At 28.8% G+C, this 14,854-nt stretch overlaps 5 protein-coding genes across 6 annotated transcripts; 3 read left to right on the forward strand and 2 right to left on the reverse strand.

The window, feature by feature from the left end:
* Nucleotides 1–978: 978 nt before the first annotated feature.
* Nucleotides 979–3,879, forward strand: LOC116779829 (WD repeat-containing protein 55 homolog). Its single transcript, XM_032674320.2, has 5 exons — nucleotides 979–1,197; nucleotides 1,338–1,693; nucleotides 2,131–2,248; nucleotides 2,374–2,542; nucleotides 2,615–3,879. The coding sequence occupies exons 1-5, from the start codon at nucleotides 1,101–1,103 to the stop codon at nucleotides 3,114–3,116; spliced, it is 1,242 nt and encodes a 413-aa protein (XP_032530211.2). The 5' UTR covers nucleotides 979–1,100; the 3' UTR covers nucleotides 3,117–3,879.
* A 795-nt stretch (nucleotides 3,880–4,674) lies between these two features.
* Nucleotides 4,675–6,808, forward strand: LOC116779474 (GDP-fucose protein O-fucosyltransferase 1). Of its 2 annotated transcripts, none has more exons than XM_061523325.1 (5): nucleotides 4,675–4,869; nucleotides 4,952–5,401; nucleotides 5,791–6,076; nucleotides 6,153–6,453; nucleotides 6,714–6,808. In XM_061523325.1, the coding sequence occupies exons 1-4, from the start codon at nucleotides 4,770–4,772 to the stop codon at nucleotides 6,451–6,453; spliced, it is 1,137 nt and encodes a 378-aa protein (XP_061379309.1). In that variant the 5' UTR covers nucleotides 4,675–4,769; the 3' UTR covers nucleotides 6,714–6,808. The 2 variants fall into 2 exon arrangements, with proteins under 2 accessions (XP_061379309.1, XP_032529663.1); XM_032673772.2 differs by having other exon boundaries at nucleotides 4,676–4,869; nucleotides 6,153–6,458.
* Nucleotides 6,809–8,071: 1,263 nt separating this feature from the next.
* Nucleotides 8,072–9,077, reverse strand: LOC116779477 (large ribosomal subunit protein uL29). Its single transcript, XM_032673775.2, has 3 exons — nucleotides 8,954–9,077; nucleotides 8,515–8,651; nucleotides 8,072–8,324 (listed from the first exon to the last, which is right to left on the reverse strand). Exons 1-3 carry the CDS (start codon nucleotides 8,954–8,956, stop codon nucleotides 8,093–8,095), a joined length of 372 nt encoding a protein of 123 aa, XP_032529666.1. The 5' UTR covers nucleotides 8,957–9,077; the 3' UTR covers nucleotides 8,072–8,092.
* Nucleotides 9,078–10,134: 1,057 nt separating this feature from the next.
* LOC116779476 (alpha N-terminal protein methyltransferase 1-like) lies at nucleotides 10,135–11,220 on the forward strand. Its single transcript, XM_032673774.2, has 2 exons — nucleotides 10,135–10,819; nucleotides 10,891–11,220. Exons 1-2 carry the CDS (start codon nucleotides 10,377–10,379, stop codon nucleotides 11,138–11,140), a joined length of 693 nt encoding a protein of 230 aa, XP_032529665.1. The 5' UTR covers nucleotides 10,135–10,376; the 3' UTR covers nucleotides 11,141–11,220.
* On the reverse strand, nucleotides 11,209–14,680 carry LOC116779475 (uncharacterized). Its single transcript, XM_032673773.2, has 2 exons — nucleotides 14,468–14,680; nucleotides 11,209–13,492 (listed from the first exon to the last, which is right to left on the reverse strand). The coding sequence occupies exon 2, from the start codon at nucleotides 13,401–13,403 to the stop codon at nucleotides 11,832–11,834; it is 1,572 nt and encodes a 523-aa protein (XP_032529664.2). The 5' UTR covers nucleotides 13,404–13,492; nucleotides 14,468–14,680; the 3' UTR covers nucleotides 11,209–11,831.
* Nucleotides 14,681–14,854: the final 174 nt, after the last annotated feature.

Below are 14,854 nucleotides of genomic sequence, written 5' to 3' on the forward strand. Positions count from 1 at the left end.
TATTACATAATAAAATTAATGATCAACAAGTCAATGTTAAATAATTTAAATTAGACAAACTTAAATATTCAAAATGTATGTTGAAAAATAAAAGAGATTGGCAAGAACGGAATATTTTAAGTGACTACGTCAATGGCTCAGCCAAGAACAAACCATGTTTCTTATTGCAGCCCTAACAATTTGAAAATGTCTCGCTGTTCTTGTTTGCTCTATTTACCGTTCTCTTAATATTTAATTTATTCTTGATATTCGTACTAAATCCTTATTAAAAATAATATAGAAAAATAAAATATATATGTTTATTATTTTCTATCATAATAGATTAAGATAAAGCACATTATTTACCATAGTAAATAATGTGCTTTAATTTGTGTTTCCCGTAGACATGTAAATATAACGAAAGGTGTTAAAATATACTATATAGTAATATAAAGGTGTTAATGAATTTAATATTTTATATTTTTTTATTCAAACACTATTAAAGTGTAACATACAAACCTCACTCATAATGAAACTTGTACGCACGCTTCTCTGTATATTAAACAAGCTCACTTCTTTGGAGAGAGATACATGGTTATTTTTTCTACACTTAAAATATTTTTTCCTAAACTCAAGACTAAAAGACTGAAAAACATATATAAAAGATATAGTCCTCGCCATATCTATAAATTTTATAACACATGTTTATTAAAATTATATTTGCTAGTTTTTTTTTCTATTATTTCCTGAAATTTGAGGGGTTTTTCTAATTAACAGTATATTTTCCTTCAAAAGTTTTTTTTAACTTAATTTTCAAAGATTGTATTCTTTTGTTTTTATTTTATTCTTAATGAAATATTGAGTGTGATAAATCAAATACTAAGCAAATCATAAGTATAATTCTTATAGCTAGAACCCAATTATTTCAGTAATTAGGAAGTACGGAGGAGTTTTGTTCATTCTGTCCGTTAATTGTTTTTTATTCTTTGTCTGTCTCGTTTGTGTCAAATGACAGTTGTCACCTTATTCTGGATCATAACTAAACATTAGACATAACCTCTTAATTTATAAAGTATTTGGTTAATCATCAGTGAGAATTAAACAATATTTAATTAAGCACAATGACGCTAGACTTTAGGGGTTTCGAAAGAGATTCTTCAGATGACAGTATAAGTGATATAAGTGACAATTCTGATATGGAGCCAGAACAAATGAGTGGTAAGAGGTAATTTATAGATGTTTATAAATAAAACAATATGTGCATAATATTTAATGTGTACGAAATACTTAAAATAATATTACTATTTTTTTGTTTTTATAAACAAGAACTCTAGTGTAATATATTTTAATATTTTTAGATTCAGATGATGCAAATGAAAATGAAACAATTGAAGAAGTTCAAAATAAATCTGATGAAGAAAACGATAGTTCCGAAAACGATGATGATGATGATGATGTCATAAGAGCCATCAAACAAGAAAAAAATAAGCAAAGAGATCACCCTCCAAGTATAAAATGTGATGATTTCATTGTAGATATATCATTACACCCTGTTAAAAATATAATAGCTTTAGGAAATATAGTTGGAGATGTTTTACTATATGAATACAGTAATGATGAAACAAAAATTTTACAAACATTAGAACTACATATTAAAGCCTGCAGAGATATTGAATTTGATGCTGATGGTGTAAATTTATTTAGTACAGCAAAAGTTAGTATAAATTAAATCTAAATATATAATATTACTTTAAGCTGTGATCAAGTAACTACAGCTCTAATGTGGGCTGGCTTGACAGGGGAAGTCCAACACTCTCACAGAGGATTGGCATAAAATAGTCCTAAATGGTTTCTTTCCCTGATAAGTGGACAAATTATCTAACACACCAAAAAAAACAAAAACTTATAAAAACTAAAAGGCACATACAATACTTTTATAAGTTAATATTAAATAAAAGTTAGTTCTAACAATTATAACTTTAGATTTTACAAAAACCAATCTAAAATTATGCTAAGTTATAAAAGACAAAAAAAAATTTAAACATTTATCACAATTATATCTTTTACAACTTGTAAATATTAGTTTTGTATTTTAATTGTTCCAAACATTATCTTTTTTTCATTTGTGCTGTAAGGTTTTGTTACTTTTAGGATAAAGCGATTATTGCTACAGATGTTGAAACAGGCCAGTTGAAACAATGTATTGAAAATGCTCATGAGGAACCGGTTTATAAATTACGAACATTGGATGAAAACAAAATTGTTTCAGGTAATAAAAGTTTGATATAATTGAAGTTAATATAACGTTATTTACTATTTAACAATTTTAATTATTTTTTGGTATAATAGTTTTATGACTATTGATATTAAAGTTCTCATAAAATTTAAATTTAGGAGATGATAATGGCACAGTGAAATTATGGGATATGAGGAAGCAAGATGCCGTATTCTCTATTAAAGTAGGCGAAGAACATGTTTCCGATATGATAACAAATGATGCACAAAAGTATTTAGTTTGTTCAGGCGGTGATGGGGTACTTACTACAATAGACTTGAAAGGAAGGTAATGACTTATTTATAGTAGATAGAAAGTTGTAAGAGATTATTTGAATAAAAAATTAATGTCTTATTTTAGCAAAATTTACACAACATCTGAACAATATGACGCTGAATTAACATGTATGGGACTTTTTCGTACTGATACTAAGTTATTAGTTGGCTCTTCCATTGGAAAATTCTACTTGTTTAATTGGAAAGAATTTGGTTATCATAGTGATGAATATATTGGACAGAAACATTCTATACAATGCATGATCCCAATCACACAGAATATTGTTGTATCCTCCGGAGAAGATGGGACATTACGTGCTGCTCACATGTTCCCTCAGAGACAGTTAGGTGTGGTGGGTCAGCATAGTTTACCAGTTGAATGTCTAGACATAAGCCATGATGGGCAATATATTGCATCATGTTCTCACGACAATGATGTTAAGTTCTGGAATATATCATATTTTGAATCCATTGATTCTTTGATTGATGTTAGCCAGAAACAAAATAAGAAAAGAGATATGGTAAACAACTTGCCATCAAGCAGTGTCCAAAATGCATCCGACTTTTTTTCAGGTTTAATATCATAATTTAAGATGCCGGCAACATAGTATATAACCAAGTACCCTTCAGAACAAATGTCAATATTATTTTAGACTTATTATTTTTGTTTACGTTAAACTAATTGAGAAACATAAGACTCTGCTACCATTATTTTATCGTCCGCAAAATCGTCGCTAATGATCGCCTAAATTATTAATTTCCCTTCTGTATGATGGGTTAAAAGTTTCTCAAATAATCAAATTAGTAAAATAATAAAATTTGCTAATTGTTATAAATATGAAGCAAAGAAGTATGGACCAAATTCTCATTGATTTATAAATTCTCAATGGGCCTTAATATTTAAAATCTAAACTTGTACTTGTCTATGACTTTAACCTTGTCTTTGATAACTCTAAAAATACTCCATTGCTCTATATTTAAGTAATAAAACAGAAGGTGTAACAGTCTTCCAGAAAGATTCATCCTCAAGTTATATATTATACGTCTATACAAAATAATAATTGCTTGTAAGACGTGAATATACATGTAGTTAAAAATAAAATTATAATTCTCTGATGGTGGTACTATACACATAAGATAATATACTAGAAAAATATGACTTACATAGAATGCCTTAGTCTTATAACTCTTATCCTGAACTTAAATTACCAAAAGATTTTTTTAAAAGCAAAGTCGTAAGTCCACTTGTCGCTTATGTAATAACCATCTCTCCAAGACGTTGTCGGAGTAAAATGTTTCTCAAGTATGTGTTAGTTTCTCATGTACTATTAATAAAGATTATTTAATATATTTATTGGTTTAAATTTAATTTCCTCCATCTTTTATCCCACTATTTAATAAATCTATTTCTAAGAACCAAAAGAGCTTTTACTTAAACTGACAATAATTTGAATTCATCTTGTCGGAAGTAATCATAATTTCTTGCAAACTACCGCATACCATAAATTACACCCACCGTTCTCTATATGATGACAAAATATATGTAATAAATATATATAAGGGAAGTTTGGAGTAAAAAAATATAATAACCCCAATTGAGATGCAATTCTCAGTTGTGTCATCTTCAGATACTATTGTTTTAATAGGTTAAAAACGCTTGTGATTTGCTACGTGTTAAATATGTGATTGTTCAATTAAATTGGCAAAGTACATTTAAAAAGTTTTTTATTCAACATTAGCACTAGGTAACCTTTTTAACAAAAGGCTTCAATAAGTTAACACTTATTTGTTCAGAATAATTTGAATTAAAGAGATATATATATTTATATAAGCGACATATATTGAGATTTCGTTAAACTGCAATGTATAAAAACTACTTTTCTTTGTTATTTGTGTGTGTATGCTATAAGAAGAAACTCAAGAATTATTAACACTTTTCTATTGTACAGATTTCTGTTTAAACCAAACAAAATCTTTTATTATTTATTAAGATTTTAAGGAATTAAATTTCAACTTAATATATTATGTTTTGTCTAGAGACCAATAACTAATTATTTTTTAAAAATCGTTTTCCTTTCCGATTTCTTCTAAGGTTGGTACTGACTAGCTGTCAGAAACGAGACTATTGAGAATGTTATTTGACATATGTTTTTTGAATTGTAGGTAGGTATTGCTTTAAACCGGCATGTAACTGTCAAGTTGAATAGTAAGTTTATTATAATGTTTACAACTATTACAAAATGGCTAATATTATCAAGTTATTTCTAATAATAAGTGCAAGTTTTTGGTTGGCTTACTGTAATAATTCTGAAGGATTCGTTGTATATTGTCCCTGTATGGGTATGTTATTTATTTTGTTTATACTTGTTTTCTACTTCGTTTTGCAAAAATTTTATAATAACACTTGATCTTTTCGTTTTAGGCAGATTTGGAAATCAAGCTGACCATTTTTTGGGCGCATTAGCATTTAGTAAAGGCATTAATAGGACACTTGTATTACCACCATGGGTTGAATATAGATATGGAGAAGTTAAATCTATACAAGTACCATTTGATGTATATTTTAATGTTGAATATCTACGTCAGTATCATGATGTTATAACAATGGAAACATTTATGAATGATATAGCTCAGAGTATTTGGCCACCTGAAAAAAGGATATCGTTTTGTTATACTCAGAGAATTGGTGAAATCAAAGAAAGCTGCAATGCAAAATCTGGAAATCCATTTGGACCGTTTTGGGATACATTCAATATAGACTTTGTTAAATCTGAGTTCTATGGACCACTGAATTATGATGCTCAAAATAAAAACATGATGGAATCATGGAAAAAGAAATATTCAAAAGACTGGCCAGTTCTTGCATTTACTGGTGTGTACAATTAAGATTGGAACAATTATATTTAAGTACTTCTATATATATTCATATTATGAGAATCTATACATTTTAATCTTTTTTTTTTTGTTATAGATGAATAGTTTAACTCCACCATAGGTATTTAACATTTTACAAACACTAAGTGGTTAGTGTTGATGAAACCTATCATGAAAATCATAAATACAGTTTTGGCATTGCTACTTCAAAATTGTTAGTTTTGTTTTACACATTAATAGATTTTGAGAATAACAATATTTCATTTAGGTCTTATTTTTTATAATTATGAATTTATCTACTTGTCATTTGATATGTGGTAGATTTCCTTAGGGTAATATTTTATTCATAACAGATATTAGTAAACATGTTCCTTATTCCTAATTCAGGCGCCCCAGCAAGTTTTCCCGTACAAGTGGAAAATGTCCATTTACAAAAATACTTAATTTGGAGTGATGATATATTAAAAAAATCAAGATCCTTTATTAAAAAACATATGAGTGGTGCAGGATTTTTGGGGATACATTTAAGAAATGGTCAAGATTGGGTGAAAGCATGTCAGCATGTCAAAGATAGCCCCAAATTATTCTCAGCCCCACAGTGTGTTGGATACAAAAATGAAAAAGGGAAATTGACTTCTTCAATCTGTCTTCCACCAAAAAATGACATTATCAAGTAAATTTTTCAGTCCTCCATTAATCAATTACCTCCTGCCTCAATTACTTATTTATATGTTATGATTAATTTTTAGACAAATCAAAAGGGTACTCAAGAAGCATAAGGATATTAAGTACATATTTGTTGCTTCCGATTCTAATCATATGAAAGAAGAACTTCAAAATGCTCTTCAATACTCTGATGTGCTCATTGTGAAGTTAGAATCCAACAATCCTCATCTAGATCTGGCGATTTTAGGACAAGCTAATTATTTTATTGGTAATTGCGTGTCATCATTCACAGCATTTGCAAAAAGAGAAAGAGATGCCAAAGGATTACCATCTGAATTTTGGTCTTTTCCCGACAGAAAAAAAAACAGACATGAGGAGCTTTAAGTAAGGTAAAAACTATTATGATTTATTTTATTCAATAGGACATCACTTATTTTATATAACACATTTTATTGCAAGTCTTTGAATAGAAATTCCCAAGTTAAAACTATGAATAATATGAGATGTATTACAAATTACCTTAGTCTCTATTTTAATTCTTTAAATTAATTTTATAAAGAAATCTGGGAGTAGACTTTTTTTTAAATAATATTAGCAGTTTGAGTATCAAATAACATATGGTGTTATTACTTTTGCTGTTGCAGGTGACCCTGATGAAAATCTGCTTCCTTCTAATTTTTTATAACTACAAGAGTTGCAGAGAGATATTTTTGTAAGAATAATAAAGAATTTTCATATATTTCTTTTTTTAAATATTAAAAAACCAAACCTCATTGAAACCATGCCAAGTAACAATCATTTAAAAAATATATTGGTTACATCTAGGTACAGGTCTTAAGTTTTTTTCCTTATTTAACATTAATCAAAAAATTGTTCATATAAAAGAACAGATATTAATGTTTTTGTTTTTTCGTTCCATACTTAATTTAAAATGAGCATTATGTAGGCACTTGCCGTGGTGAACCAGAAATTTTGGAAAAAGAATAAATAAATATAAACCTGGCTTCCTGGCTCACCTAATTTATTTTAATGTCAAAAAATTGTTAAATTGTTATTTACTGTTCGGACTGCCTTGCAATCCATACATATTTATTATAAAACAGTTCTGAAACATGTATTTTTGCACACCAAAAGAAACTGCTGGCATGGTTGCCACCACCTATGTATTTAGTATTTTATATAACCCCTGACGCAAAAAGAAGTGTGATATAAGTTTGATATTGATATGTGTCCATGGCATTGTAGCTCTCAAACAGGTCGACCAATTTTGATGTGGTGCTTTATATCTGATAATCATTTTCCTTAACTATGTTTGGTTAATATCAGTCCAGCATAATGGTATCAGATCTTTTTTTAAAATGATTAAAAAATTTAACAAATGGTTTTTAACTCAAATTCATAAATATAAATGTTATTCTTAATTGTGTTTAATAATAAAGATATATTGAATTTTAAGCAGAAACAGTAGGACAAAACATTTTAATTTAATACCAGAGCATTGCAGCTATATAACAAAAAAGGTTAAGGGTTAATAATGCCGATTGTTGTCATTTATAAAGGTAACTTTAAAGGTAAATTTGAAAAACTACTAGGAGCTGGCTACATATACATATCATTGCCATGCTGGAAGGGATATAGAAATATTTCAAATGAGTAATGAATGTATTAAGCAAAATAACACATTATTATTTATAATCAATATTGTTGTAGTCAGTATATTATACATCTGATTCATCTGAATAATATCTAAAAAACTCATATAGAAGTCAAATGTAACTCTGCTTCATTTAATTTTTAAATACATAAATCTAAATGGCTGTCAATTTAGACTGTATGCTGCTCTCAATAGCCAGACTTTAAAGTTGACATAATTGCTTAACAAACTAAATACAGTAAAATGGAAACTGCTTGTGATGGGAAGCCTTATTAAGCTAAACCATAGATAAGGCCACAACATTTTAACTGAGACTTAAATGGAATTAAATAGCAATGAAAGTAAGTGTAGCCTTATTTAAATGTTTATTCAAGCTTTGACAGCATAAACTCTAGGAGGGAACAAGGACTTCTTTCTGATCTCCTTCTGAGTTTTTATCTTGGCTTCATGTTTGGTGAGGGCCTTGCGCATAGCACGGGTCTTTTTAGGCCTTAAGTCGAGGGGCTTGTACTTCTTGTTCTTGTAGTGATTCCTCAAGTTTACTTTCATTGTTTGGTGGTAAACAATGTAAACACGTGCAATAGCTTTCCTTACCACACGTCTGAAAATAAAAAAAATATATTAATATAGCAATGAAGGGAATTACTTTTGTTTATATAGTTTTAGTTTTATTAATTAGTTTACAATGCTATGAAGCCAAGCATGATTTAAATATATAATTGTAGTCAATCTTTCTAACAAAAAATATAATTTCTTATATTTGGATAAATAAATATTGAAATAAAACTTACATTTTCGATAATTTGGATGCAACTCCTCCTGTTACTTTTGCAACCCGAAGGTTGGTCAATTCTGTTTTCAACTCATCGAGCTGTTTGAAGAGCTCCTTCTTATCCTTCGTACGTAGTTCAGAGCACTTAACCTTACCCTGAAACGTAACAAATATTTGAGCAACACAATACCGGATACATTTTACTGTTACTTAGAATGTTACTGTTTTGTTATATTTAATACAGAAAGAACTTTCATTTTCAAATAATCTTTTAACTATTGCAATATCACAAACAACCTCAAACAAGTCCTCATATTTTGTTTACAATCCAATCTTACGGAAATAAATGTTTTAATTATTGTAAACAGACGCCATAAACACTTCAGGATGTTAAAAACCACATAAGCATACAAGATGTTACTTATTTTCACAGATTTATTATTTTATTTTCAACGTACCATTTTGAACCACCTTCTATGGATACTGTTTTTGACACAAAAGACAGATATTTGACAAATTGAAGTATTGGATGTCAAATAGGAAATTTTGTTTTCTCAGAAAATTAGGCAAAGAACCACAACCCCTCTGCCAGAAATATTTTTTTTATAAAAAAAATAATTTATTGTAAAATATATTAATTATTTAAAAAGAAACTCCTGAAACATGCATGATTCTCGAATACACAAAAAATCTATTAGTAATGTCTGGAAAAAAATGAAGATATAAATAGTCTTTTATCCCTGTTTAGTAAACTTGCTGCACTTTCCCTTTTCCCACCCTCTCTTGCCCTTTCCTTCTTCTACAAAGAAGTTTGCAAAGCATCCGCAACATCGCTTATGTTACAGAAGTCAATAGGTGACTGTGGCTTACTTCCGACAGGTAGGCCGTCTGCTCGTTTGCCACTTTTAATAAATAAAAACAAAAATGTAAGTAGGGAGCTAAACGAAATAAATCTATTCTAAAAAGTTAGTATTAGAAAGCTTTGTAAAGATGTAATTTATAAATGAGCTGGTATGCTGGTTTATAAAACCAGAGTAAAATAGCTTCATTAAGTTAAAACTGTAATAAAACTATATCGCACAACATATGCCTTCTCATTGCCCAAATGACAACATTTTCTGCCCTGCATTACTTAATTCAGCGTGGAGAGGTTTAATCAGTGGAAATGATATACGGTGTCAAGAATCCAGTTACAATTACATTTCGAATCACCCGTCTTATACTCCAAAAAACCAGAAACTTTGTCATTAGCCATATCGAAAATGTAAAAGTACTGCGTATCGATGAAATTTAAAGAGGGATTTTGAAAAAAAAAATACTAGCGATGATATGTTACGACATGTTATTTTAAACGTATACTAATTTAATTAATTGACGTAAAAAATGCTCAAAGACTTATGCTCAAATAAAAAATGGTACAACTAGCAATGTTAGGTAAAGTAATAAATTCGTTTGTGGTTTCTTCAAATTTAAATGTTTTCATTGCTGTATATTTTGGTCAATGTAAGTGACTCTAAATAAAACTGTTTAAATATACGACAACTATTAAGATTCTAATAAACTAAATTGTATATTTTTCAATCATACTTGGAATTTATGTAATATCTTTGACAGTTGGCACGTTGTGTCGCTGTCATTTTGACAAAGTTATGGAATAACTTAGCATCAGTTAAATTAAAGAAATGAATTGAATACTTATTTAGTTGTTGATACGTATTCAGAAAATTATTGCTTTAATAAAATATATAGTGTTTATTTTTGTTTGCAAAAACTATAAAGGTTTTTTATGTTTTTCGAAGTAACTGAAGTAAAATTAGAACTGAAATGTATATGATAATATTATATTAGACTTGTTTCTAAAAGTGGGTTATAACATCTAAAATGAATGAAAGCAATAATATAAATTATAAAAAAGCCTCCGAATATTGGGCAGAAATTCCAGCAACTTTAGATGGAGTATTAGGAGGCTTTGGGTTTATATCAGATGTAGATATTGAAGGATCATCACTGTTTCTAAAATCAATATTATCCATAGATAAAGCCCCAGAAACTAAAATAGCACTTGATTGTGGTGCCGGAATAGGAAGGATAACAAAATATTTATTAGCTCCTGTATTTGATACAGTTGATATCATTGAACCTGATAAAAAATTCATTGACTCTATCCAAGAATTTGTGGGAGATAATCGTAATAAAATAGGCAAATTGTATCAATCAAGCTTGCAATCATTTCAACCGGATAAGACATATGATGTGATATGGAATCAATGGGTGTTAGGATATTTAACAGAATGTGACTTAATTTCATACCTCGAATGTTGCAGGTATAATTTAGATAATACAAATTTCTTAAACTGGTACTGAATACCTAATCATAATCTGTGTTTTGTTACAGGAATGCATTGTCTAGAAACGGTGTTCTTATAGTTAAAGAAAATGTAACATCCTCTGGTAAAATAGAGATGGATGAGACAGATTCATCAGTTACAAGACCTCTTAAACAGTATTTAAAAATATTCAAATTGGCAAAGTTAAAAAGAATCAAACAATGTAAACAAACCAATTTTCCGTCAGGGATATATCCTGTATACATGTTCGCACTTGTACCAAATGAAAGTGATAATGACACTCAAGAAGATGTATGATGTAAATTGTTTATTACAGGTATAATTTAAAGTACTATATTATAATAACATTCTTAAAATAAAAAGCATTTATAACATGACGTAATTATATTTATTACTATGACATTGAAGACATTTTAAGTAGTGTTGGTATATAATATAATAATTGAATCTATAATTTTACATGTGAAGATAAAACTTCTTACCCTTTTTAAAGAAAATTTTGTAGTTGTATGTGGATACTATGAGAAATATAAGAAAAATAGGATATGGGGAACAAAGGGACAAAGCTACTATTTTGTATGAAATGGATTAGATTTACATAAAATAAATTAAAATAAACAAAACCACCTTACCATGACATTTGACAAATACATATATGTTGTAAATTTTTCAATGTGTTTTGTCACTAAATGTCAAACAACAAAATTTCTATTCTACTATTAAATTTGAATACATCAGTTATTATTATGGTTGCGTATCCGCCATTTGACAATATCTAGCCATAGTTATATATCAATATTCTATGATATCATTTTTTAATATAAGGTTAACTTAGTGTGTTGCCGTCACTACCCTATATACATTGTTGTGCAGATAACACTCATATATTACTTAGTTTAATAAAGGGCTTAAGACTGTTGCTATATGATGGTATTAATTTGGTCAAATCAATCATTTAATAAATATTATATAACACTTTTCATTACATTTATGAATCATATCTCCGAATGGGAGTGGTGTCAACATTGTAGTTATTAATTTTGATATAATTTCTTACATACTCTCGGTCAGTATCATTCAAAAGAGTCCAGCTCTCTAATTCAACCAATATCTCTAAACTCATACAACTTTGAATTATTTTATCCACAGAGAGCATTGTTAAAAAGTCAGACTGCATGATTCGAAGTTCCTTTAAGTAAATCAATGGGTTTTTATCCAATATTTTAATTAAAAATTCATCTGTAAGCTGAACAGCAGTCCCTATTTGAATAAATTCAGCATTTAAACAATTTGTTAACAAAAACAACAACTGCTCATCTGTAAAACTGGATACCAATGTTAACCTTTTAAGGTTTCTGAAAGGCAAAATGTCTAATTTTTTTGTATACAATGAAGTATGTTGAATTAACGTGCAATTATAAAATGTTAATGTTTCTAAAAATGGGCACATTTGGCTTATATACATTAATGCATTTAAGTCTATTTGATCAACATGCTCAAGGTGTAATTTGAGTATGTTACAACCTTTGACCTGAAGAACTTGTTTTATTTGGTTTGCATAGAAATCACAAGATAGAAGTTTTAAATCATAAAGCTCTTTTAGACCCATTAATACAGTCAGATCAGTCTGTAATGTATTGTGAAATACTGTCATAGTACATATATTTGGGCACATTGTTACAGCTAATTGCAAGTGATTGCTAGTGGCATATCTGCTTACATACGTCCTTAAATTTAATGGACAAGCTTCAGGGCAGTTGTTGTGAATAAATTCTAATACTTTGCCAATTTCATCGCAACGTCCTATGTCCTCTAAGGTGTTGCAGTTAATCAGTAAATTAACATAGCCTTCCCACGTCACGAAAGTCTGATATAGCTGAATGCTTTTCAAATTTTTAAATTTATTAATAATGTCGATACTTTGGTTTGTTATGGATTTTGAACAAGATACATCTAGTTTCGTAATTTTGGGACAATTTTTTACAATACACCTTAGAATATTATCAGTACAATCGTAATTTATAAAAAGATATTTTAGGCTGTGTAATCCTTTTAAAGCTTGAATGATGGACTCCTCCATATCCGCAGTCTTCCAGCCTCCAGAAAGAGATCCTAAATTTAAATATGTAAGACCTGTTAACATGTGAAGTTTAGTGTAAAAAACGGCGCGCATCATCTTCGGTATGTTGTCTATAGAAACATAGGTAAAATTTTTCGTGAATAATACTTCTGTCATTTTCACTATAACATTCATCTGACTGACGAATTTTGCCATAGAACCACGAAATCCTAATGAGGATTTGGTTTTCTCAATGAGATCTGACAATGATGCTATTGTTGTTTTAGCCAATTTGTCATGGAGCATCCATGGCACGTTGATGTCTAAATAAGATCTTACGGCCTCGATATACTGATTCAATATTATTTGCGATTCTTGCGGATTCTGTTGAGCAAGCAAGGCAGTAGGATACATTCTATTTTCGGCCTGTTTTGCTATCCATTCTCCAAGCTTTACTAAAGCTAATTCTTCGAGCGACACAGTTTCCTTGTATCTTGTCATCCTTTGATCAAAAATATTTTCTACAGGTACATCAACTTCTTTAATTCATAGTGGGGACTATTGTATAATTCGCTTGAAATATACAGAACCTGAAAAAATATAAATAAATTTGGCGCTTAAAAGGTAAAAATTCTTTTATGGGCATATTAAGGATCTCAAAGTTTTATTACTTATCAAATTATATAAAATGTCGTGTTGCGAAAAATGTCCAATGTGTAATATGAATAAGTCGACTGCTGTAACTTGCCAAATTTATCTCAACATGTAAAAAGTTACTTTAAATTGTAGTTACCGACCGTAAACATAATGGGTAAGGAACTTTAGGTCATAATTTTGGCTAGAGCAGCAATCGCTTCTAAACATTACAAGGGCTGCGTGTGTAGAATTGAGAGGAGATAACGTTAAGAGCAATTTCGGCAATTCCTTAAGACTTTTTGATAAAACTATGATGCATAATGTTGTCTGACATATATGTTTATTTATTGTTCATACGATTTTCTGCATCGTCATAAACTCTTCTAAATAGAAATGAAAATAGTAGTAAAACAGATTTAATATTTTAAAAAGCAAATGCGGTGATACTCAAGTGTGATAGTTTCCGGCTTAACGAAACAATATAATTGAATTGTCATCGAAATCCTATAAAATAATGTGCGTTAAACAGTAATTATTTATACTTATATATCCTATAATAACCTACTATATAAATATACCAACGTGTTTGAATAATTTCCTATAGCAATTTTTACGAGTGATCTCAAATAGAAGTAATAAAGAAACAATAATTATACAAGTAGGATATTTCTTTTTAAATTAATAATTTTAATTGTGGATTTTTTGCTAAATAACAATTAAATTTAAATTGTCGGTACTTCATTTGAACGGTGGCCCTATTGCTATAGCTTATGTATACTTTTGTTCTAAATCGTCTAATATGTACTAATAAATTATATTTATAAATGCCGAAACACATCTAATGTGTATTGTTGTAAGGCAGTTAGATATTCCGATGCGTTAGGAAATGATTAGTTAGTTATTATTACTAAAAGAAAAATAACACTTACTAAGTAATAAAGTAAATACGTCTTTAATTTACTATAACTATTTGAAGAACAATACCACAAAACTTGCTATAAATTTTTGCTAGCAGAAAGTCTTACGTCGTTATGTATTTCCGTCGTCTCGAACCTATTTATATCACTAAATCTAGAGAGTAGAGAGAAACTTAAAAGAGAATACCAAAATACCAACAATAAAATGTGAAAAGAAAGAAAAAAATGGCCCTTTTTTATTAATATATGTTATATATAGTGTATATAGCAGACGACAAAAATTTTTCAAAAAATATTAACTGTACATATTTCTTAAGCCAGTTGATACTTTTCAAACGTAATATTTGTCAAGATTTGTATTCTGTACTAACTATTTCTGTTCTACAAATTTTTTATTAC

The sequence above is a fragment of the Danaus plexippus genome, chromosome 2 (genome assembly GCF_018135715.1).
Source record: "Danaus plexippus chromosome 2, MEX_DaPlex, whole genome shotgun sequence".
Classification (NCBI taxonomy): Eukaryota; Metazoa; Arthropoda; class Insecta; order Lepidoptera; family Nymphalidae; genus Danaus; species Danaus plexippus.

Coding starts and splice junctions, on each gene's coding strand:
- LOC116779476 (XM_032673774.2), top strand. CDS start 10,377: ATGAATGAAAGCAATAATATAAATTATAAAAAAGCCTCCGAATATTGG. Junction 10,820..10,890: donor TCATACCTCGAATGTTGCAG/GTATAATTTAGA, acceptor GTTTTGTTACAG/GAATGCATTGTCTAGAAACG.
- LOC116779829 (XM_032674320.2), top strand. CDS start 1,101: ATGACGCTAGACTTTAGGGGTTTCGAAAGAGATTCTTCAGATGACAGT. Junction 1,198..1,337: donor GGAGCCAGAACAAATGAGTG/GTAAGAGGTAAT, acceptor TAATATTTTTAG/ATTCAGATGATGCAAATGAA. Junction 2,249..2,373: donor TGAAAACAAAATTGTTTCAG/GTAATAAAAGTT, acceptor ATTTAAATTTAG/GAGATGATAATGGCACAGTG.
- LOC116779477 (XM_032673775.2), bottom strand. Junction 8,325..8,514: donor GCATCCAAATTATCGAAAAT/GTAAGTTTTATT, acceptor TTTTATTTTCAG/ACGTGTGGTAAGGAAAGCTA.
- LOC116779474 (XM_061523325.1), top strand. CDS start 4,770: ATGGCTAATATTATCAAGTTATTTCTAATAATAAGTGCAAGTTTTTGG. Junction 4,870..4,951: donor TGTATATTGTCCCTGTATGG/GTATGTTATTTA, acceptor TTTTCGTTTTAG/GCAGATTTGGAAATCAAGCT. Junction 5,402..5,790: donor GCCAGTTCTTGCATTTACTG/GTGTGTACAATT, acceptor TTCCTAATTCAG/GCGCCCCAGCAAGTTTTCCC.
- LOC116779475 (XM_032673773.2), bottom strand. CDS start 13,403: ATGACAAGATACAAGGAAACTGTGTCGCTCGAAGAATTAGCTTTAGTA.